General features: G+C 43.8%; 1 protein-coding gene across 1 annotated transcript in view; it reads right to left on the bottom strand.

The window, feature by feature from the left end:
- akap6 (A kinase (PRKA) anchor protein 6) overlaps window positions 1-24,993 on the bottom strand; it is a 136,233-nt gene that overhangs the window by 32,811 nt on the left and 78,429 nt on the right. Inside the window, 3 exon segments of the mRNA XM_030117540.1 lie at window positions 2,053-2,136; window positions 2,139-2,291; window positions 10,211-10,357. Coding sequence (XP_029973400.1) covers window positions 2,053-2,136; window positions 2,139-2,291; window positions 10,211-10,357 — 384 coding nt within the window.

A 24,993-nucleotide genomic window follows, 5' to 3' on the forward strand; every position in this document is an offset into this window, starting at 1 on the left:
AGGAATCAATGGCTTCCCACTGAGAGCTGCAGTCAGGACTTGGCTCTCTGCAGCTCACCTGTCTTCTCTCTTCCCTCGACATGTTCGCCGTTTCAGGCAGCTCCTCTTCACCATGTTCCCATTCATGCCGACAAATTCACGACACGAAAACGTCACAGCGCTTGATCACTGATTTGGTTTCAGTGCAAGATGAGAAGATTTCATCATTTTGGGAAGTTTTTACAACAAATATAAAGAAGCTAAATACTCAAAAACTCTGGCTTGAGGAGTTTCTCAAATATAGATAAACTACAAGCAGATATTGCGTCTAAAATATGACACTTTCACCAAGACCAAGGCCAGTTTGAGACGAGGCTAGCCGAACACTAGCATTAGCCACCTTCTGGATTCAACTGTGAACAAGTTTCTAAGTGACTTTGAGCCAGAATAAAACCAGATTTTTAGCTGGTTATCAGCTAGTTTGGTACTTCCATTTAGGAAGACTTTGGGATTTGACTGCAGGTAGTTGTGGTAGTTATCATCGATCACGTATCCGGTGGGGATGAAGGTTGGTTTTTAACGGTACATCAGTCCGGCTCTTCTGTGGACTCACCCCAAAAAAAAGAAAGTAGTCTTGCGATTCTTTTCTCTGATTATTGAGTGAGATGAAGTTGGGCCCTCGTCTGTATGTGACCGCCGCAGAGAGCCGGCAGCACTTCCACTCCGTCGTCCTCAAGACGCCGAGACGTTTCCCCACAACCACTCCAGAGAGCTGCGAGAGGAGTGAGAGCTCGTCTCCACCGAGGGAGGCAACTTTTCCTTCCCCGTGTGTGTGTGTGTGTGTGTGTGTGTTGCCGCAGCCGTCTTTATGTTTTTATGCATTTGTTTATTTTATATATGTGTCGCTCATTTGCATATTTTGTCTGTGTGCGTCTGCGGTTGTGCAGAAGTGTGCGTGTGTGTGCGTGAACCTCTCAGTATGTGTGAGCACTTATATATGCATACATACATGAATTAATGTACTTCTGTGTGTCTGCACTTTTATTTCAGCGGGTACACTTGCGTTTGTGCGTGTGTGTGTGTGTGTGTGTGTGTGTGAGTGTGTGTGGTTGTCAGTCACACGGCAGGGCTAAGCTAATCAGCGCAGCTAGCTGTTCGCTGTGTGATGTAGGCTGATTAATATCCTGTTAGCGTCCCGCGGCTTTTAAGGCTAACCGCTGTTTCCTCTATACATCCATCGCTTCAAAACAGCCCTGCTTCTTTCACTTGGCCTCATTAAGACGACATATCACACAACTTAGCAACAACGCAGACACACACAGACACACACACACACACACGTTTTTTTTTCCCTTAAAAGAACAAAATGATCCGTGTTGATTAGAAAGTCTTCGCCACATATCTGAGAGTAAAAGTTTAAGAAGAAAAGTGAAGCGACAGCTTCGATGTAAAGATTCCCAAACCGAACTCTGCAGACTGCGAATTAAGTTTTTATGGTGAATTTGGAAGATTTGTTGAATTCAAGACGTCAAATAAACCCGTTGGAGAAAAACAGAAGCAGCTTGTGTCTGCTTGTTCTGCGGTGGAGACAAAATGGCCGACGTTTGTGGGTTGAACTTGACGGCTGTCACTGTATGCGAAGCTGGAACGCTCCCAGCTGGGAAATGGGAATTCCCAACTGTCACAATACGTCTTATCAGGAAAGTATCTGTATATTCAGAGCTGAGTAGAAGTGACAGGAGGAGACATGAGGACAGGAGGACACATGACGGGACATGAAGAGGCGAGAGGATGAGAGGAGAAAAGACAACATGAAGGGACATATGTTTAAACGAGGGGACAAGGACAGAGGGAGACATGAGGGGAAGAAATAGATGAGAGGACACGAGGGAATGAGGGGACATGAGAGGATACCATGAGACAAGAGGACGTGGGAGGGATGTGGACGACATGAGGAGACAAAGGGGCGAGAAGGCATAAGAAGACGAGGCATTAAAGGATTTGACGAGACAAGAGGATGAGGTGAAGAAGAGACATGGGGAGACGCTGGGGGACGCTGGGGGACGCTCCTACCTTGAAGCAGGTGAGCTGCTGCGCGGCGTCCTTGTCCTGCCGGAGACAGGAGTTGAAGATGAGCAGCTCGGTGTCTCTCAGCCAGGGGCCTTCAGCTCCTTGATCCGAGCCTCCAGCTGCTCCAGCAGCGAGTTGGTGAGGCGGCGACAGGGCCGAGCGCCGCTCGTCCCCGGAGGACGCCCCCTCCCGCCCGCCGGCGGCGGGGAAGAGCCGGGCCGCGAGTGCTCCGACAGGATTTTCTGCCCGAGAGAAGAAAAGTGGACGGCGGACGGAGAGTTATTGTGAGGACTCCTTGTTATGTCAATACTCCATCATGTAAAGTAGCATATCAATCAATACGGACACGCTCATTAATCATGGAGCTTTGGAAATGTGCAGATCGATGGAGGGGATGTCAGGTATTCAGGGCCTAACTGTCAGAGGACATCAGCAATATTACACCGTGAGGAACGTCGATCACGTCAATGCCGATGTCCGAGATGTAATAATAATCACACTCTTCCTGTTGACATTAGCACGTCTTGTTTACGGCGCCGCCGGAGTTTCAAACCTCGAGATACAGATCGCACTCCAACTCAACAACATCCGGAATGAAGCCATCGCGCTTTTGGTTCCCGTGTTTTTTGTTTTTTTTTTTCTTTTAAAACAAGATCAGAGATCAAATGAATTTTGCTCGCTTGGATTTTCATTTCAACGTGACGTTAACAGATCTGCTGCTGCTAATGAATGAAGTTTTGAAATTTAAAAAAAAAAAAAGGTTAACGGGTGTTTTTCCAGGTGCAAACAGATCAGCTGCTAATTCGTAGCTTCTAGCAGCTTCTCCAGCAGAGCCGCGATATTCACACCCAAAACAAAACATCATTTAGACACAATACAAACCGAAAGAGGCTTTGGTGAGGAGCAATCACTGTTTCAAATGGGAACGAGTGAAAACAACAAGAGCCCGGCGCCGAGAGTGAGGGTGTGTGTGTGTGTGTGTGTGTGTGTGTGTATAATAAGCTCTGCAGAGTAATTTTCCAACCCCTGTTGATCACACAGTAAGACACAGCAAGCCGCTGAGAGAGACTATTCTCCACTTGGATTTAGACGAGCGTGTGTGTGTGTGTGTGTGTGTGTGTGTCTGTGTGTGTGCGCGCGTGCACTCTGCTCTTTGTTTCTGAAAAGTGTTCATCAGTGCAGAGCAAACAAACTTGTGATGTCCAATCAGCAGCTCTGGGCTGAGAGGCCACACCGCCACACCAGAGGTTCGACATCTTCGAGGTGAAAAAAAAAAAAAAAAAAAACACTTTCAAGCTGTGAACAAGTAAAACCTCCTTAAATTGGGTGAAAAATTCGAGCTCAGTTACTTTTCACTGTTGAGCTGCTTTCCTAGTTACTGTGGAATAAACGCTAGTTGGTAAAATTCCGATATCACTGCAAAGTTAGCGATCATTGGCCCCGTTTACATCTGTGTATTTTTTCAATCCGATTGACGTATGTGGATACAAAGAAATTCACGTTCAAGCCTCGTTTACAAAGTGCCCCGGCTGACGGGGATTATACGGCGTCCTCCCAGATGGATGACCTATCTGTGACTTGCGCACCCAGTCTCTCACGGAACGTTCAGGTTCTGATCTTTGGCTTTGCAGCCGGCAGTCCTCAGCGCCGAGCAAAGTGTTTCTACCTGCTGGATATCTGCTCACATAATGTTCCATCATCTCCATCCTCAAAGAGCGGGCGCTCCCCCGGCCGGAGTCCCGCCCCGCCGAGCGGTACGTCTTGGTGTGAAGCACCGAGGCTCTGCTCCGCCTGCCGATGTTTCAAATTAACTGGTGTCCGTGTTAACTTGTGACCAACAGATGTTGAAATACCAACCGAAACTTATAGTCGTTCAAACGTTGATTATATACAGTTACAGGGAATTCAGAAGTTTAGAGTCTTTTGTGAGTCTTATTTTAACATCTGCTGTAACCAGAATGTGTTTATACAGAAACCGTCACTCGTTAACATGGGAACCAGTTAATCCATAACACCGGCCGGGCGGTCCGCTGGTAGTCTGCCTCAGGGCTCTTTGAACAACTCGCTGTTGCACGATTCTCGGTCATCTCACCTCTCCAGTGTTTGTTCTCTCTGGGTTTTTATTAAAAAGTGTTTCTCAGCCACCGTCCAGTCCACTTGTTTTTTACTTTCCTGCCACGTCATCACGTCACTACGTACGAGGGAACACATGCGCGGAACCAATAATTCCCCATTTAATCCGCTCCGCTGTCAAGGACCACATATATGAGACAGGGAGCGGATTATCGATCGGCATCGACCACCTCGTACAATCGGATCTGAAACACAATTAGCTGCGAGTGAAGCGGATCCACTCAGGTGTTTGTATGACACATTTACAATCCGCTTCGCTTCACAATCCAATTATACGGAGGATTTTTGAGCCATGTAAACGTGACCACTGAGTTCAGCTGAAGATACATCAGTTAGCAGCAGGAAGATGCTCTATAACCTGGATGTTAGTTTATCTTAAATTATTATTCAGTTCAAAAAAACATGAAGGAAAACACTGATAATTACACAAAAGTTAGAAAACGATGTCGTGTAAAGGACAGACAGACTCGTCTCTCCACCGCTGACGTTCCCTGCGGCGCCTCCGTCTGGAGCGTCTGCAGCTCCGGCTTCCCATTTCAGATTCACTGGGTTTTAGTTTTAAGTGATTTCAAGGATCGGTTAACCGTTATCTTCCGCTTCGACTTTAACAAGCGTCCGTGACGGGGGGGGTAACCGCGGGCGCCGAGCCGCCGCTCAACGAGCCCCACACGGGTCCTTGTTGCTCATTTGCATATGTATGCGTCGGTACAAAGGAGAGCGAGGCGGCGGCGGCGGCGCTCCCTCCTCAGTGGAAACGCCACTTTAGCTGAACTCTGGCAGGTAAAACCGGCCCATTAGGCAGTAAGAGGGGCGACAATGGGACCCCCTGACCAGAGAAATGTGCAGTTAGCGCCGCGCTCAGACGAGCCGGCAGCCATTATGAGCGGATGAGTGTGAGGTTGGTTTAACTGAGGGGGGAAAAATGGGAACAGACACAAACCGTCATCAGGGAGGTAATTTAAAAGACATGAAGCACCTATTTCCCTCAAATAATCAAACAAAAACACTTTTTTAAATGTCTGCTGGTGAACATCAAACCAACAAATCAGCAAAACTCGGTTTTCATGTCGTTTTGATAAACTTCACAGAGCTGCAAGAGTCTGAAACAAAGGCAAGGATGAATTACAGCAAGAATTTGCTTAAAAAAAAATTAAATTCATACATTGTTCCAAAAAGAGGAAACAAAATATTTTTTTCTCAATAAAACTACTTTTAGTTGATCTGCATGTGAACGTCAAACCAACAAAAGTGTTCTTTTGTGTTGCGGATAAAGTTTGAAGAACTGCAGGAGTCCAAACTAACAGATCAATAAATAAAAAAGGGAAATTCCCAGAAAAAAAACCGAGAAAAATAAAACAAAGCCAAAGAAAGAAAAATGCAACTGAAGGGAAGAAATCATAAAAAACTCAATACACAAAACTGAAAAAGGAAAATAACTCCAAAAACTTCAAAATGGATCAAAGGGAAGGAAAGGTCAATAAGGAAAAAAAATCCTTCAATTTTTTTATGATGAAAATTCTCATTTTCATCTTTTTGCAGGTAAACACCAAACCAATAAAACACTGCAAGTTTCTTTAAATATCAACAAACACAAAACTAGTAAACTATGCTGGCGTAGTTTAAATATTCCATGGAAACCACGTTCCGTGCTGCAAACATTCTGTTCAACAGCTGAAATCACATCACAAAACCAGGTCATGTTCACTTTCTGATGTCAATCAGGACTCACAGCTGGAACGGGAGGCGGAGCTTTAATTCAGCAGGTTGAGGAAGTCTCGACTTCATGTGGCTCAAATCTTCACTGTTTTGCAAAGTTCATGGTTCAGACGAGCAAATTCAACCTGAAGTGTTTTCCAACTGAGCTGCTGTGAACAAGAAGAACGCTGTGGGCCAATAATCAGTCCGGATTACCGCGATCGCACTGAAAATAGTGCAGAGAAATATGAACACATGCTCAGTTTCACTGTAGCTAAAAATACGTAGGATAATTAAATTCTGAGGAATATTACAGACCAAAGAAGAAATAAAAGAACTTATTGGTGATTATATATCAGAGGAGGTGTAATCAATATTGTTAAATTTTGATTCATTTTAGTCAGGAAATTTTATTACTCATCTCCAAAGGAATAAAGGGAAAATAGATCAAAAACAGTGCATGTATGTAGAAATGACTGAGTTTTAATGTAAAGACGAACTCAGTTTTCTTACTTTGGTTCGTATTTCTACCGACGTCTGCCTCTTTTCTGGGTGTCTGTGTATTTACAGTAGGTTTCTTTACACACACACACACACACACACACACACACACACACACACACACACACACACACACACACACACACACACACACACACACAGTTTGACCTTGAACAGCTGCGAAGGAAAAAAAAGAAAGACAAGCTGCTGCCAAAATATCCACAACAGAGAAAATGAAAGCTAATTTACAACCTCTTTATTTTCTCCATCATTCAGCGTGCATGCGCGTGCGTGTGTGTGTGTGTGTGTGTGTGTCATAAATTCTTCATAAGGCCGGGATAGTTCAGAGGCGAGACTCAGGACATCAATTCCAGTTAATTCCCACTTTGTGTCAGAGCAGCAGATGCCGACGCCGGCGATGATCGGCCCGTTAATGTGACACCCAGACGCCATGTTGGACGCCATCATGAACACGAGACGACTCGGGCTGAAGTTTGGAGCGTTTTAAACCCTTTTCCCTGAGAACTCGATCAGAAAGACGAAATCTGGTAGAAGGTGAGGAGCGAGTTGTGAAGGAAAACATCACACATTAAATCAAAGATAAAAGAATAAAGAACCAAGGAAAAGTGTCAAAGTGAGGGAGTGAGGAGGAAGAGAGGAGGAGGAGGACAGGGAGAAGAGGGAGAAGAGGGAGAGGAGGAGGGTAAGGAGAAAAGAAAGACAGGAAAGAGGAGGAGTAAAGAAGAGAGAAGGTGAAGGAGGAAAGGAAGATGTATATACATAAAGACACGTTTGACAAAGGTTTGGAGTAAAGAACTAAATTGACATCATCTGAGTCTCTGCCTCTTTTAATATAAAACATCCTGGAAATGTATTTTCAAAAGATAAACGATCATAAAGACTGCCGCTTGAAGTGGATTTATCGGGTACGAAAGTTGAACCTTCAGAGCTGAAGTTTCTCTGACTGTTTACATGTTTTTGTTTCAGAACAGTTTTACGTTTACATGTCAACATTTGGAAAAGAATGTCTGTTTACATGGAAACTCCAGAAACACTGAAAAAAGATGTAGTTTTCCTGTTGGGCCACTAGTTGGTGCTGTTGTTTGTGAGTAATTAAACCTGAAACACACTAAACAGAACAACACACTCTAAACATCAACAAGTTGGATTGTTATTACGGTGACTGACGACTCTAAAACTACAAAGTTCAGGAGGATAGAGACTGAGACCAGGACCAGGATCAAGACAACATGGGCTCAGAGTTGTGATACATGGAGGAAAACATTGTTGCTAATGTCTACTGAGCATGTGCAGAACTACTGTCATGGTGTGTATGAACAGCAGCAGCCGTTCTCTCATCTCTACACAGATGGAGTTTTTTTCTGAAAGTTCCGCCTTGGTTGCAGTTTTACCGTAAAGTTACATTTTCCGTTGTTGCGTAAACAACCTTCCAAAACACAACCTAAAAGTTTTCTCTTTGTTGTGGTGTAAACGGGGCCCCTGATACAGTCCAGACTCTTGAGTTCCTGCTGATGAAGACTGTGGACCTGCTCAGACCTCGAAGACCAACGCTGGTGGACACGCCCACTCTGACCAACAGACCGTAGCTTCCTGACCTTTTGACATCAGTTTGTAAGAATCAAGAACGATTCAGAAAAGCAAGATGGCGGTTCGGATTCTGATCAAGACTGTCCGTAAACCAAAGCAGGGTTCAGACCGGCGTTCTGGACCTGGGTCAGATCCAACAGGAACTGGAGATGAGTCGACATCATCAAGAACCAGAAGAGTGAAAAGGCTTCAGAGGATCAGCTGTTTGTTGATGACACAAACTTTTCTCCGTGTGTGTGTGTCTGTGTGTGTGTGTGTGTGTGTGTGTGTCTGTGTGTGGGAGACGGTATTGTGAGTCCAAATGTCTCTTTGTCTGTTATAGAAGTTTAATCACAGACTGGTTACAGAGGCGGAAAAACACACACACACACACACACACACACACACACACACACACACACACACACACACACACACACACACACACACACACACACACACACACACACACACACACACCTGCTGCTGTGGTTTAATTTCTCTGATTGAATCCGTTTCACTGAGGTTGATACATATGTTAATGCAAACACACACACGCTTCCAATGGCTACCAGTACGTGTGTGACACTATAATATGTGAGTGTATGCAGCAGTGGGGATGACAAGGAGATGAAACCCTCACACACACAAACACACACACACACACACACACACACACAGATGGCGTGTTTGCTCCTGTGTTTGCGTGAACGAGCTCGATGCGTCGACGCGCCGCTCGCTCCAAAGGAGACGGTTTCTTTCTTCCAGGAACAAAGTCGCATCGTCTTGTTTCAGCCTCCCGACGATCCGCTGCCAGCTGTCACCGCCCCCTCTCCCCCTCCACCCCCACACAGACCTGGAATTAATTACCACGCCAGGTTGACGACAAACAACCGCCACCACTGTGCCCATTAGCAAGGCACATAAAGCTCCCGGCGGCCTCTGAGCACATCTGAACGTATGAGACGCGATGACAGAGACGCTGCAGCTCCTGGATGTAAAAAGTGCTGTGGTGGTTCTTCTGGTTCAGCGTGTGAGCGCTCCCTCCGGCTCGGATTATGGAATATCATCACATCTTTTACCGCACTTATGCAGACGACACACAGCTTTACATTACAAGAGCCCCCAGATGACGACAATCTCCTACATCTGCTAAACAAGACAAAAACACAGCAAGAACAACGGCTCCATTCGTGGTTTGCTCAGTTTGTGGACGCAGAGGAGGACTTTTTTTTTTTTTTTTTTGCTTTCCATATGTATTTATGTAGTTCAAAGACCCTGTCATGAGAAATTCAACTCGCACATCCTACTCTAAATAAAGACGAAAATCATATAGTGTCTCAGTCTATGCAGATGATGCCCTGTTCTCTACCTGAACCAATTTAATCTCTAAATTCAGCTAAATTCAGGTCACATAGGGAAGAACTGCTCAAACCGGCTGCTAAACTCTGTACAGTGTCCAGGTACAGGTTGACTCTGTTACTGCTGCGAGCGCGTGCTATGGCGTGCACGTATCAAACTTGATGTTATATCCAACTTTAGGAGATAAGCTTTAGACACTGTGGCCGGTAAAGAACTTCTAAGATTCATTAAATCAGTTTGTGTGATGGTGGTTCTCTGTTCACATGAACTTTCTCTCTATGCAGATGATACACAATAATTAAATTCTGCAAAACAGACCATCACAGTGAAGTTTTCCAACAAAAACCCAGAAGCATCACATGAATAAGTGTTGATGAAAGGATTAACAGTGAAAACTCAAGCAGCTGAAGGAAATGTTGCAAACATCCAGAAATTGCTGCATCAATCCTCGAGAGAAGAGCTGCGAGACAGTTGAAAAGTTCACCCTGTAAACTCCTACGCGTGAGTGTGTGTGAAACAACTGCGTGAATCCGTCATGAGGACCGTAACAATCGAGCGATCTGGTTAATCCTTCCATCGCGGAGCATTCCTGCACACAGCTAAAGGCCACGGTGGCAGCAGGGCTTCTTAATTGAGACGACACTAATTATCATCTTCATGTTCGAGATTGGATCAGGGCTGATTAGCCTAAAATTAGACACACACACACACACACACACACACACACACACACAGGTCTCAACAGAAATATCAGTGTGATCTTCCAGATATTATCTCTCTGTCTGGCTCGTCTCCAAGATATTACTGTGGCACTCCTGTATTTCTACAACTCTGCTGTAGATGCTCTGCGTGCGTGTGTGTATGGTGTGTGTGTGTGCATTACCTCCAGCTGGCCCCAGGTGTGTGTCAGGTTGTGTATCTTGCAGTGGAAGTTGGCGGGCAGCTCGGAGCCGCTCCTCTTCAGGGACTCGGCTCGGCCCAGCAGGCTGCTCTTCCTGCTCTCCATCATCATCAGCTCAGCGTGGCTGCTCTGCAGACGGACACACACGGGACACACATCCGTCACAGGCACACACACACACACGCACGTCGGCAGTGTGTGCTTCATTAAAACAACAGAAACAGACACCATGTGTGACTGTGAGCAGGTTCCTGGAGGAACCATGATCGTCTCCACAGAACCCAGTCTGGAATGAAGCTGTGATGGAGACCTCTTCACCTTTCAGAGCAGCTCAGACAACCTCAACATTCACACCAAGAAACACTGTTTCTGCTCTGAACTGGGGGGGTGGGGGGGGGGGGGGGGGGGGGGCCGCTCTAAAAATTCAAACCACCCGAAAGAAGAGCAACTCTCACACTAGAAGGTCAAACCTGTGAAGAAACACTGAATTCAGAGAAAAGCATGAACATAAAACGACTAAGACGCAGTGAGAACCTCCCCAAACACACACTGAAGTGACTCATATGGCAATAGATAAACGTGAATTCAATACAAACAAAGCAAAACGACCAGGAAGCAAAGAGGAAGTACAGATAAATGAAGCAAAAAAGATGGAAAACAAACATTCAACAACTTGCCGATGACCTGACAGGGACATAAAACAACCAAGAAGATGCAACAGTCCCCCCAAAAAAAGGAATAAAAAGTCAATGAAGACATTCAAAACATTCTTAAAGGGATGCTACATTTCAAGAAGACACAAAATGACTGCATGGAGAGCAAAATGACCTGAAAGTAATAAAAAAGAAAAAAAAAATATGTAAAATGACCCTCAAGAGACATGAAAAGACCACGAAGCAGGATGAGCAGAAATGCCACTGAAAAGATATCAAGATTCAAGAAAAGAAGGAAAAAATGCAAACAACCTCAAGGAGATAAAAAAAATAAGCTCTTAAAAATTACCTGAAGTCATCAGGAAACTTCCAAAAAAGACGCCAAATGCTTTCAGAGAAAAATGAAACAGTCCCACAAAGACGAAAGGAGTTCAGATCCTCATTACGCAAATTCAAATCTCAGCAAAACATGAAACTGAACAACCGATGCCGAAATATCTCCAAAAAAAATGTAAAGTCACCCTGAAGAGACATGAAAAGACCACAAAAATATAAAAAAAGTGAAGGAAAAGGAGCCTAAACGACACCGAAAAGACACAAAACCACAAAGACAGACGCCAGCAAGTGTGAAAAGTAAAACCCGAGCAGACGAAGAAGGAGCCGAGCGTCAGAGGCAAGAGGGTGAAACGGGATCATAAAGAGGCTCCGAACACAGCGAGGAGCTCTGAGAGGAGCCAGAAACTCGACGGAGGAGAAGCAGGAAAAGCGTGAAGCGATGAGGAGCGACGCTTCAATAAATGAAAACCGTCAAAGACCACAAACACACGTTTCTCCTAACTGGTCCTTTAAAGCGGCGCATCGTTTGACTGCAGTTTGGAAACCTGAGCCGGAGTTTTCCGGAGGTTTCTCCGTGCGCCGCTTTGACCACTTGAAAGACGGTGGTGGCGGCGGCGGCGGCGGCGGCGGCGTGCCGCGGCTCCGCAGCTCTGCAACCGCGCAGGAATCAAACGCCGCCGCCGTTGTGACAGCGCGCGTCTTTTAAAGACACGCTCCGTTTTGTAGCGCCAAGTGCTGCTGAATATTCTCCCTCCTCTCCGGTTGGCGCTCGCCGTTTGAGTGCCGTGGTCGGGGGAGCGACTGCGTCGCGGCGCCGTCGACTCCTTCACCTGAAAGTCTCTTTTTAAGCCGCTGCACAGGAACATTTTGACATCTTAAAGTCAAGTTGGAGCTGCGGCGCCATCAAACAGGAAGCATTTACACTTTTCAAACTTTAAACTAGCGAGGAGAACGCCAACGTTCGATCAAATCGAGTTAGCGGCTCACAAGCTAATGTGGGAAAATTGATGTTTAGCACGAGTTTTCATTCCTGTCATGAGGAAATAAATGCTCAGAGAGACGGGTGAAAGCCATCATGTTGCTAAAGTGAGTTAGCACCAAAATGCTAAAGTGAAATATGTTAAATGCTAAAGTGATAAAACTGAGTCCAATGTTAACATTAATACATGGATAATTAAAGTAATTGACAAACTTTGATGTGAAGATCAAGGAGCATTAGTTTCTTGAATGCAAACATGTGAAAACACATTACTTAATGTGTTAAAGTTAGAAATGCTACAAAAAAAAAAACAAAAAACGAACCAGTGAGAACATACGAAAAATAGAGAAAAAAAATTGTTCAATTTAATGTGGGAAAAGATGCTTAGCATGAGTTTGTGGCTTTAATGCTAATCTGTGAAAATCAACCTGACGGATCGCAGCTCTGAAGTTATAGTGTATAAAACTTGGTTAGCAAAGTGAGTTAGCAGCTATAAAGCTAACGTGAAATAGTTTTTCATAAAAAAAAAAAAAATAAATTATTCATAAGACTAACAAAATACTAAACACTAAAAGGTTTTTGACGCTTGACATAAACATGTTTCAGCTGGATGCTAACTTTGGAAGCTAAGAACGTAAAGGGTTTATGTTAGTGGATTCATATAAGTCAGTGTCTTTAACGGTTTCTCCCTGTTGGACTGTTAAAGCTTCATGTTTCCTCCGTTCAGCCGGACTCCGGCGCTGTCTGACGCTGCGCTGGTCGTTTTGGTTAATTCATCTCTCCTCCTTTCTCTTATCAGGCCGCCGTTTGACTCCTCTTCATGATTCCGGTGGATCAATCCTTCAAGCTGACTGAAATCTTTTTGTTTTGACCTTTGTTTTTCTCTTTGATTTATCTCCCCTCACTCCAGGTGCGACGCCTCCAACTTTTCCTTCTTTTCATTCCGTCTTTTTGTTGCTCCCTCCATCTTTTTTTGCCCTTGTCGGCGCTTCATCTCCACGGCTGTAATTTGCGGCGCCGGCTTCCTGATCTTTATTTGCTTTACTGTAACACTCCCGCAGCCCTCCCTCGTCTGTTTGCCTAATTCATCCGTCACTTTCCATCCGTCTCCTCTCTTTCTTCCCTCTTTCTCAGTTGCTAGCATAACTCTCCTCCGACGCCTCCTCCATCTTTTTCTTGCTTAATTTCCCTCCTCCTCCTCCTCTCCTTTCTCTTTCTCCTCTTTTCATTTTCTGCATCGATAGCTACTTGATTCTACTTTTCCCTTGTCGTTTATCATTACCGCCTGCTCCCATTTGAATATTTAAATGTCTCTTCTCTGACTCTGTGTGTGTATGCATGCATGTGTGTGTGTGTGTGTGTGTGTGTGTGTACGCATGCATGCGTGTGTGTGTTTTTGCTGCGCTGTCATCAGAGAGGCGGCGGCCATTTTTCAACGTCGCCGATTCTGATGGAGATGCTATCGCTCGGCGCTTCATGGCCATCCATCCCCTTCACTTAGCTAATAGCCACGGCGCGAGAACGAGGGATCGACAGCAGGAAAATAGACGAGTGGAAGGTAAATATGTCGGCGTCGCACTCTTCTAACAGTCAGGAAATTATACGATTTATTCGCTGATGGCAAATATTGATTTAAAAATGGGAAAGGGAGCTGGTGCGGAGGAAGGACGGGGGAGGGGTGGGGGTGGGGTTGTTGTTGTTGTTGTTGTTGTTGTTTGTGTGAAGGATGCCACTGATCCAAAGTCAAAGAAAAGAGGGAGAGAAAGGGGGTAGGGAGGGGGGAGGAAGGAAGATAGACACGCCGATTAAAATGCATGAGATCCGAACTTTGAGATAAGTGCTGAGAGAGGGATCCTGGAGAGACGGGGGGGGCGAGGGGGGGCGAGGGGGGGGGGCGACGCATGGATGGCTACTTGTGATGTATTCATGCCTCCAGTCAATCTCCATGCAAGGATGGACCGAGACACAAAGGCCCCAAGAAGAAGAAGAAGAAGAAGAAGAAGAAGAAGAAGAAGAAGAAGAAGAGAAGAAGAAGAAGAAGAGGAAGAAGAAGAAGAAAGAAGAAGAAGAAGAAGAAGAAGAAGAAGAAGAAGAAGAAGAAGAAGAAGAAGAAGAAGAAGAAGAAGAAGAAGAAGAAGAAGAAGAAGAAGAAGAAGAAACAGATCACTGGAATTCTCCAGAAACTCTCTTCCTCGCAGGAGAAATCAAACTCTGCTCCCGTTAGGAACTCTTCCCTCCACGTCCAGACGAGGCGCTACAGCTCCGTCACCTCCAGCTCCGTCACTTCCATCTCCGTCACTACACTACCGACCAAAACTTCCAGAAATTCACATAACTCATTAAACTTCATGGCCGTCATGACGCAGAATTTCAGAGTTTTGGTGTCAGAATAAAGAATTTCACTGTAGCGATGTCAAATTTTTATGGTCATACCTTTTAGACAGGATATCAGATTTTAATTATCTTAATTTAAATTCATCAATTGAGGTTAAAGAATTATTAGAATAGATCAAACTAAAAATGTATAGACATCCCACAAATTGAAAACAAAAATTCATCACGATACGGTATCTTTTCAATTTATAATATAAAATTCGTAAAGTTTAAAATTTCCCTTTTTAATCTCAAAATGTCTTTCTATTTAAATTCTACTTGTAATGGATAATATTTAGAGTGGCAATGTAGTTTTTTTTTATTGAAGGCACAGTCAGGATATGAATTTTAAAAATCATCATTAGATTTGTTAAAGTGGTAATATAGAAATACATTCCTAGGATGCTTACGTGAAATAAATATATGAATATTTTATGGATTTAGTATAGCTCCAGAATGTCAGAGTTTTATGCGTAACAGCATACTTTTTTCTTAACACATAATCTTTATAATTTCAAAAAACATTCTTTCATGGTGACCTTTTGAAACTATTGATACTAATTTCATTTGTATTTATGATTTGATAATAAACTGTCTACATTAGGATTATGTTGTTGATTTTTACTACAAAAAATAGTTTTTACAGTGATATTCCACAATAAAACAACCTGTTGTGGTAAAATAGAAATGTTTGTCATGTTAAAATAAAAAAAATCTACTCATAACTAAACCACAGTGAAAATGTAAACGTTCCAGTCCTATCACTGAAGTTTTTGATATGGAATTCAGAAAGTGACAATGTTTTACTTTTCTACTTACAAATATAGAATTCCATTACATTTCCAATGTTATTGTTCATATTATTGTTATTTTCTTTTCCTCCTGCGGCTCATTGACCTTCAGCCTGTTTTGGAGAATTAAACTTTCATTTGGATCCTGAAAAGTTTGTCTGGCCCGCAGCCCAGCGTCTGCACGGGAAACATAAAACATCATTTCTCACTAATTCAGACTAATTACTTGTTGCTTGGTTGCCATATGTTACGTTTCCAGCTCTGCATTTTATCCCTCACTTTGAGACGGGGGTGAATATTCGCTCACGTCCTCATTCATCCTCCACAGGGCCGCCGCCGCCGATCGGCGTTTATCATGAGCACACACTCGCGTTACGTCACACAGACTCACTTTCAGCACACAAAATAACACAAATAACAAATATGTGGGGAGAAGAGAAGAGAGTGATGGCTTCATGAAGTGCGTCCTGAGGGAAACGAACGGCAAGACGAACAGAGGTGAAGACGAATCATCAAGAAGAAGAATGAAAGGAAACGCCAATAAATAACAGCAGCGTCATGTTTTACATCCGTTTGTTCGTCATCAGGATGTTTTTAGATGAATGAATGAATCAGAAGAAAAAAGTAAAGAGAGGACAAAAGAAAAACACTATAAAGAGAGAAATTACACCGTAGGAAATTAGTTTGCTTTCAGAAATAGAGACAAGCTGAGTTTAAATAAATTCAGTTTAACCTTTATATTGTCTTTGATTAAGTTTAATCTGATTTCACAGTTTCATTTAATTAACAGATGTGTGGAATCGAGTGTTTATTAAAATTCATTGTGTCTGTTGTAATAAACAAAAGGTTATAGCTAAACTTTCACATATTATAGTCCTGAAAACCTCATTTATGTTTGATTTTTATTCATAGTTTTGAGTAAACTACACCTAGCATACCACATATAACAAAAATAAGAAAAAAAAAATGTATGTTTTTGTGTTAATTAAAGATGTAACCTGATTTGCACTTTAAAAACCGGCTTGGACCAAACAGTGAAGGAGGAAACAATCCGGAGGCTGCAAAACGCTGAAGCTTTTCCCCAAACAGACAGAAATGAGGAATAAACGCTTCATGAACCAGACGAGACGAGAGGAGGAAAAAGAGGAAAGGAAGGGGAGAGGAAGCGAGGGAGGAAGACGGGGGAGGGAGGGAGAAAATCAACAAGCAATCATAAGTTTAATTTGGTCTCCATATTAATGAGCACGGAGCTGAAATGTCAGCAAAAATGCAGTCATACATGAAAAACATTTAATGCATTTTGAACATTAGTTTTTTTTCTCCCTCCTCTCTCTTTCTCTCTTGTAGATTCATCTTATCCCACAAACGGGAGAAGTTTGATCAACGCAGATTTCAGCTGGAAGCGATACAAACACGTCTCTCCTCCTCTCCTCAGTCTGGCTTCGCCTTTCCGCTGTATCCTCTTCTTTATTTCACCTTTTTAACTTTAAATATCTCCCTATGTCTCAAACCGCTGGAGCTGTAACTGAGAGTTAACGGCAGAAACTGTTCGTTCCACAAGCGCAAAAAAATCACAACTTCTCAGCTGTTGTTTTCCTGTTGATGTGAAACACACGAGTCCATCCAGCAGCCTTCTGTCTCACTGCGCCGACGCTGAAAATGCAGTGTTTTCTATTTGTTTCAGACAAGTTTCACATTTACACGGCAACGTTGCGAAAAAACGATCTGTTTCCATGGAAACGGCAGAAACAGGCTGACTTGGTTCTCGCAGTGAATCCCGCATAAGACACCCCTGCTGCAGAGAACGACACACCGCATATATTAGAGGTGCAATAAAAAATAAATTCAGAGCAATAATTATTAAAATCATTCCCACTTTTCACCTGTCATTACAGAAACATCCCCTTTAAACTCCGGTCGTCTCTATCAACAAGGTCTTGGTCAAGTTTTTTTTTCTTTCAAACTGAGAGGTACGGACTGGAACAGCTTCAGTGGGCGGGGCTACGTTGTGACTGTCAACTCTGAAACTGCCAGGACCAGGGAGATCTGGACTGGGACCAAGACCAGGACCAGGGAGATCTGGACTGGGACCAAGACCAGGACCAGGGAGATCTGGACTGGGACCAAGACCAGGACCAGGGGGATCTGGACTGGGAGTCCTGCCACTCTGGAGGGAAACATTGGTCTGACAGTCCATCTACTGAGCATGTGCAGGACTGCTGACGACAGCCGTGGTGTCCGTTCACTACATCAGCATTTCAGAAAAGTTGCATTTTTCCCTGCATTTTCAGTGGCTCTGAGCACCGTAAACCACCACTTCGAGGCCAAATTTGACGCATCACTGCGTAGATTTTAATTTATTAGCGAGAGAGTGTCGTGACAATACAACGGCTTCAGATCTTCCTCCTCCTGCCAACTTCAACACTTTCCAAACACAGATGTGTTACAGACCCGTCCAGCCACCCCGAGCTCCTCTCAGGATCGACTACAGAACCACAGATCCACGAACAAAGAAGCTCCACTCTGCTGACTGCCCCTCTGTGTGTGTGTGTGTGTGTGTGTGTGTGTGTGTGTGTGTGTGTGTGTGTGTGTGCAAGCAGGAGATACACAAAGGGAGAACAGACACTGTATGCCTCTCTTACATTTCGCTCTCTCTTGGTCTGTGTGTGTGTGTGTGTGTGTGTGTGTGTGTGTGTGTGTGTGTGTGTGTGTGTGTGTGTGTGTGTGGGTGTGTGTGTGTCAGTGTCTCCGGCTGAGATGGATGTTCCACCAGCTATGAAAGAGCAGGAAGTGGCTCTGTGACACCCCATTTATACCGCCAGACACTTCAACCTGTGTGTGTGTGTGTGTGTGTGTGTGTGTGTGTGTGTGTGTGTGTGTGTGTGTGTGTGTGTGCTTGGCTGAGCTAAATAAACACTCTTAAGTGACATCGCTCTCCCCAAGCTGCCTCTAGCTTAATTACAAAAACACCAATATCCTCATTAATCGGTTATTTATCTCTCATTGAAAACACATTTATAAAACTATAATTAGGATTTCAGTCATGAATGAAATACAGTAAATTGAAAAATCGCATTAAAACAAAAACCCCTATTACAGCCTTTATTCATTTATCTGTTTATTCTATTTTCTCCCTATTGGTTATATTATTTTGAAATTCATTTTAATTGGCTTTTATCTTTAAATTTTCATTTATTCTTTTGTTTGTCAAGATGTCATTCACACAAACGCTGATTCCAAATATAGATATTTTCTGATTTATTCGTTTGTTACTTAGTATTTAGAAATTGCTGTGAAGTAGTTTTGTGTCCTTTATCCGTACTTTAATATTTTAAATGCTGGATTTGATTTCTTCATTAACCTTTACACTCATGATCCTTCAGTTGTGAACTTCTTATCAAGGCTTTAAAAAATGCATATTGTCTGTATTATTTACAGCAAAAACAATGCAACAGATGTGGCTTGTGAAGAATAAATGATATATATGTTATAGTTTTGTGAATTCCCTCGTCTGGGAGGAAAATGCCTCGGATTAATATTTATGACTCAAAGTGTTGCTGCAACACGTAAAAAGCTGGCAGGCTTCTTGTAATCAGTCATGTACTCACCGTGTTTTATTTGGATATTTGTGGCACATTTACAATGAAACCGGCTTTGATATTGTTGTGCACAATGAGCGAACGCGTCCTATAAAAATGTAAATACTGCTGCCGTTGTGTGCTGCAGAGGTTTTGTTTGTTTGTTTGTTCTCCGCCGCCTCGGGCTCGAAGTTTGAGCTCCACGTCGAGACGCATGCATATTCAAACGGCGCAGGTTATTATTATATAAAGGAAGGCATATCAGTTACCAGCTTGTATCTCACAATAATGAATAAATTTATTAAAAACAGCAGCCAAGACCCCCCGAGGCTGGAGGAAAGCTCTCCTATCTTCATGATAACGGCGGATATTTCTACCTTTCATGATGGAGGGCTGAACTGTGGTGACTGCGATTTCTTTTCTGGAAGTTTCTCTTTTCACAGAATTAAAACCTGTTTGGACAAAAAAAAAAAAAAAAAAAAAAAAAAAAAAACCAAAACAAAACAAAAAGCAAAGACACTTTTCTTTTTCTTTTTTCAAATTGCTGCAACAACAAAAGACCCGGCAACACGTTTTTAATTGTCACCATGGAAACGAGATGAATGAGCCGTTTGACTGGACGGTTAAAAAGGCCCACAATTCAGCTATGCAGAGTGTGTGTGTGTGTGTGTGTGTGTGTGTGTGTGTGTGTGTGTGTGTGTATTTCTGTCTTTGAGGGATTTGAACACTTGAACCACACTCCACGCCTGCCTTGCACAGAATGTTTCGAGGTGAAGATGTAGTTTTGGGCCTGACGTTACCGTGACTTTAATCCTGACGTCCTTGAAATGTTTTAAATCAAAGACAGCAAAAAGCCCCATAAAGGCAGCAAAACCAGTTTGTGTGTGTCTGTATGCTTGTATTTCCCCCTTTGCGGGGTCAAAAACTGACTTGAGGGGACTCCAGAGGTGTTTCCAGGTCTAACGTGCTGACGAAGTAAAGGTGATATCAGGATGTTCAGGAAGAACGTTGGAGCACACGGTGCTTCCTGTTTGCTGTGTTTTAACAGACAGTGCTAGCAGTTCCAAAACTAACACACACTCAAACAACAAGTCAAATAAACACACACATCCAGACTGTTGTTCATCACCCGAAGAGCTCCGCCCAGAAACAACTTTTTTTTTTTTTTTCCAAATTCACTTTAAACCCGAGCGCCAAGATCTGCTGCAGATGTCTCCTCCTCATTCCCAACTCTCAGCCTTTTCACAAGTGGATTTCAACCTCCTGACAGGACGGAGGGTTTCCTGTGCCCCGAACAAGACTGACAGGCTCACTTCCACACTTCACAAGCCAGAGATTAAATTCAGATTAAGTTTTACAAAAAAAAAAACAAAAAAAAACAAATGACACAAACGATCCCCAAACTGATGGAAATGAGTTTAACTGACTTCCAAAGCAAGAACACACTGAGAGCGCCCTCTATAGGAGCAGGGACACACTGAGCTGCTGCTTATATAACGCGTGTGTGTGTGTGTGTGTGTGTGTGTGTGTGTGTGTGTGTGTGTGTGTGTGTGTGTGTGTGTAGTGGGGGGGGATTGAGCCGAGGTAATTGCTTGTAAGAACTGAAACATGATGTGTGAAGAGAAGCGATGGAGAACGAGTCGCACCGCGGCTCCTGCCAGGTGACCTCCGACCCGCTAAGAACCCTGGGAATTCTCTCATGGCAACAAAGATCGGCGTGAAACAATGCAAAGAAAGAGGCAGCGGAATTCCACAAAATTAGACAACAACCTTCACACACACACTCACCCACCCACACCCACACACACACACACACACACACACACACACACACACACACACACACACACACACACACACACATGTCAGTGCACATGTGGATTCAGCAGTTTGGAGCTGCACTCCACCAGACTGTCACAGACTGGTTTTGGTCTTGGTGGTCTGGATAACGAGGATCTCATTGGGTCTCGTCCTCCATCGCTCCTCCTTCCCTCCTGGTCCGATCTAAACCCGATCCAGGTCTCATTAGCTCAGCTGGCCAGAACCTGCTCCATAGGATCAGATCCTCACTTGAACCGATGTCTCTCAAAGCGAACTGGAGCAAGACGACTGGACCTGGTCACAAGTTTTCCTCCAGAGTGTCAAGACCCTCAGTCCATACTGTCCTGGACTTGGTAGTTTTAGAGTTGGCGGTCACTGTAACAACGATCCAGCTTGGTGTTCTGTCCATGTTCTCCATTGTTAATGTTTAGAGTTTATTTTTCTTTGTATGGCTTCATTATAAAACAGCCTACAGCTCCCACTAGTGGCCGTACAGTCTCACAACATCAACTTCAGAGTTTATGACTTTTACGCATTTAAAACATTGCTATTTAAAACAAAATGTTTCTGACATGGTTAAGGTAAAACTGAAGCGCTTCCACTTGAAACGTTGTGTGAACAGAGAAGACGTCTTCTACCTCGGCCAGTGACGATATTAACAGATCAGTCTGATCCCATGTCCTCTAATGACCCGAGGACTCAGTATTCAATGTGAACCTTTAAAGCTTGGGAAGTAGATACTGTCTCCTGCTCTTTACCCGGTCTTCTCCTGGTCTTCACCTTGTCTTTATCAGGTCTTCTCCTGGTTTTTAACTGGTATTCTCCTGATCTTCACCTGGTCTTCTCCAGGTTTTCACCTGGCCTTCTCCTGGTCTTCATGTGGTTTTTAAAGCAGAACTGTGCAACTTTTGCTCTTGCACTCCCCCTACTGGTCTCCTGTGAAAGTTCACTGTCGTAAACGTTCTCCGCGTCATCCCCCCGCCCTCACCCCACCACCGCGTGCAGAGAGCGTCCCACTCTCGCTTTTTTTTTTTTCGCTTGTCAGACAAAGGTTCTTTCTGTCTTTTTGGTTCTGCCATCCGTGAGCACCTCAGGGTGGCGTTGCTAACGCTAGCGAGGGTTTCATGTTTGTTTTACGCGCTTTTATACTTGTATAGTATGAGTGCCGTAAAGCAGGTTTGTTCTCGCAAGATGTAGTCGGGTCGGATCCTCTGAAAGTTTCAAGTGCTGTTTTCAGGACACAGACCCCGGGGGGAGGGAAGGGACCCGTGAATCACCGCACCAAGTCTTTGTTTGCCCTCACAGGGATTCTGAAAAAACATTTACAGAAGTAAAAAAGTTGCGTAGTTCTGCTTTAAGTGGTCTTCTCCTTGTCATTATCTGGTCTTCACCTGGTTTCTCTGCTCCCTTCCGGATCTGCTGTCCTCCCTCCCCCCTCCGCTGGTTCTGATCCGACCCCGACTCACCGGATCCTCAACCTGACCCGTCCGAACTATACCTGGCTCGCATTTTATCGACTCTTGATCGGCTCCAGCAATGACTCGGTCATCTTCACCACTCTTCTGGTTTGATTCCTATTTTTCTCTCTTTTCCAGATCTTTTTTTTTTCTTGGTGGAATTCACACCTCTGCCCCTCCTCGCCTCTCCCCACTGCAATACAATGACAGAAGTGTAATAGCATGGCGCTGTGTGTGTGTGTGTGTGTGTGTGTGTGTGTGTGTGTGTGTGTGTGTGTGTGTGTGTGTCCAGCAGACCGACCATGTAGCCTAAACGACAGACAATCTTTATTCTAATGAAGAAGGTGCCAAGGTCAAACGGAGCGCAGGGTGATGAATGAATGGAGAAAACACACACACACACACACACACACACACACACACACACACACACACACACAGAGCCATGCTGCTCACACATTAATTGTGTGTTAGAGCTTCCAGTCACTCTGCAGCTGCAGTATTGTGTGTGTTGCCATGTTTTCCGTAAAACACACACACACACACACACACACACACACACACACACACACACACACACACACACACACACCCACACACACACAGTTTGAAAGGAGGCCTTCCCCTTGAGGTGACATTAAACATTATTCTCACGACACACACTTAAACAAACCATCGACGGGAATAAAATGTGTTGACAGGTGAGAGGAAAACAGCAGCGTTTGTACCTTTGTGATCTGCTCTCTTTGAATAATTTCAGACAAAACTGCCACCAAAGATCAATACATGAAGCTTTTTTTTTCCCCTCGCCCCCCTTTAAAGCTCCTCTGGTTACTACAAAAGATGTTAATTTCTGCTGTGTTTTGGCCTCTTTGTTGTCTGACTCGCGGCTCCTGATGACTTCAGGGAGCAAATTCTGCCCAGTTTGTCTGTGATTTTCTGGTAAAAAGGAATAAAGCAAGTAAAAAAATCGAAATAAAGACATTCATGACACCGGAAATGTGTATCTGACATGTATGACAGGAGAGAAGGTTCAGGAAAAAAATGCTTAAAAATGTGTTCATCACAGTTTTGTGTTGAAAACACGGCTGTTTCCCTCTAATTCTACTGATATTTCAACATGATGTAGATTTTATAACTGAAATTCTGTGGATTTTCTAACAAACACATGAAACAACGCTTCAAGTAAAAACGTATCGTTTTTGTGCTTTTTTTTTTTCAGAAAAGTTTCACGTTTATAAGTTTTGAAAATGATGTCCGTCTCCAGGGAAACGGCAGAAACACTGAATATGGTGTAGTTGTCCTGTTGGGCCACTAGGTGGTGCTGCTGTCTGCCATCGTTGTTGTTCATCCATTAAGCATGTGCAGAAGAACTATTCTGTTTCCTTCGATTCTTGGAAGTCTTTTTTAAAAAGTTCCAGTGACTCCGATCATCGTTGCCATGGAAACGGAACTCTGAAAGGCTACAAATGCCGTGTAATCAGGGCCTTCGCAAAAAAAATCATCATCATCGTCATCATTCGTCTTTAATGCCGAGGTGATTCTTCTCATGTTTTGGTGGGAAATACTTCAAAATAAAAGTCATTGAGTTCAGTTGACAATCTTTTTTTTTTTAAGTTGTTTTTGAGGGAAACTCTGCAAACATGTTTATAGTCAACCTTGGCCCGACATTGGCTCCATGCTACACGTCAAACTACTTTTAGTTCTGTGTGTGTGTGCGTGTGTGCGCGCGTGCGTGTGTGTGTGTGTGAGAGAGAGAGCGAGAGAGAGAAAGAGAGAGAGAGGGGTAGTGTCAGGTTTCACTCAGACGGCGTTCCTGGGAAGCTGAGGAAATCTCAGGAGAGACGAGATACAGAGAGCGAACAAGAAAACGGGAGAGGGAGAGAGAGAGAGAGTGAGAGAGGAAGAGAGAGAGAGAGAGAGAGAGCGAGAGAGAGGGGAGGAGGAGGAAAGTTGGTGAGATGCTGCTGAGTCGTGTCTCTTTGTTCTAAAGCAGATATATCCCCGACTTTATCAAGACTGACAGAACAAACGCACAGGAAACAGCCTCCCACAGGACACATAATCCACACACACACACACACACACACACACACACACACACACTGAACATTAGAGAAAGTGCAGACGAACATCGCAAGGAGAGATGATACACACACTTTGCTTGGGTGTGTGTTTTATAGTGTGTTTCTCTGAAAGTACACACACACACACACACACACACACGTACAGTAAACACTATATTCATCCTAGCCTCATTTTCTGCATTTTTTTGTATGTCTCTGCACATTTAACGTTGCCACGGTAACGATGCTAGCAGAAGACTTAATTCCGGTTATTTAATTTGTGAACTTTGTCACCTTCAGTCCCTCTGGAGAAATGCTGCCGACCTTTTTCCTGACCTGTGATTGGCCAAATCGTTCCAGTGAAGACAAACGCTGGCGGCCACGCCTAATTTCTTATTCAGTCATGAATGGCTCTCTGCACCACCTGCAGGTAGGAAGTGGAATTGCAGGCAGAGGAAACTCCGGAGAGTCACTGATGTCTTTGAAATGATGCCATGACTGCTGTTTCTACACTTTCTGATCAATAAAGTTTTTTTTTGATTGATTAGAGGTAAAAAAAACAAAACAATGGTTTTCCTAATTTAAGTGTTCGAACAAGGACGAAACACAACAAATCATGAAGTGTTTGTTGTGTTGCTGTATTTTGGAGCTCGAAAATGCAGGAAAACAATGCGAAAACTACAAAACAACACACACACACACACTCACACA

Source organism: Salarias fasciatus, chromosome 19 (assembly GCF_902148845.1).
Source record: "Salarias fasciatus chromosome 19, fSalaFa1.1, whole genome shotgun sequence".
Taxonomy (NCBI): domain Eukaryota; kingdom Metazoa; phylum Chordata; class Actinopteri; order Blenniiformes; family Blenniidae; genus Salarias; species Salarias fasciatus.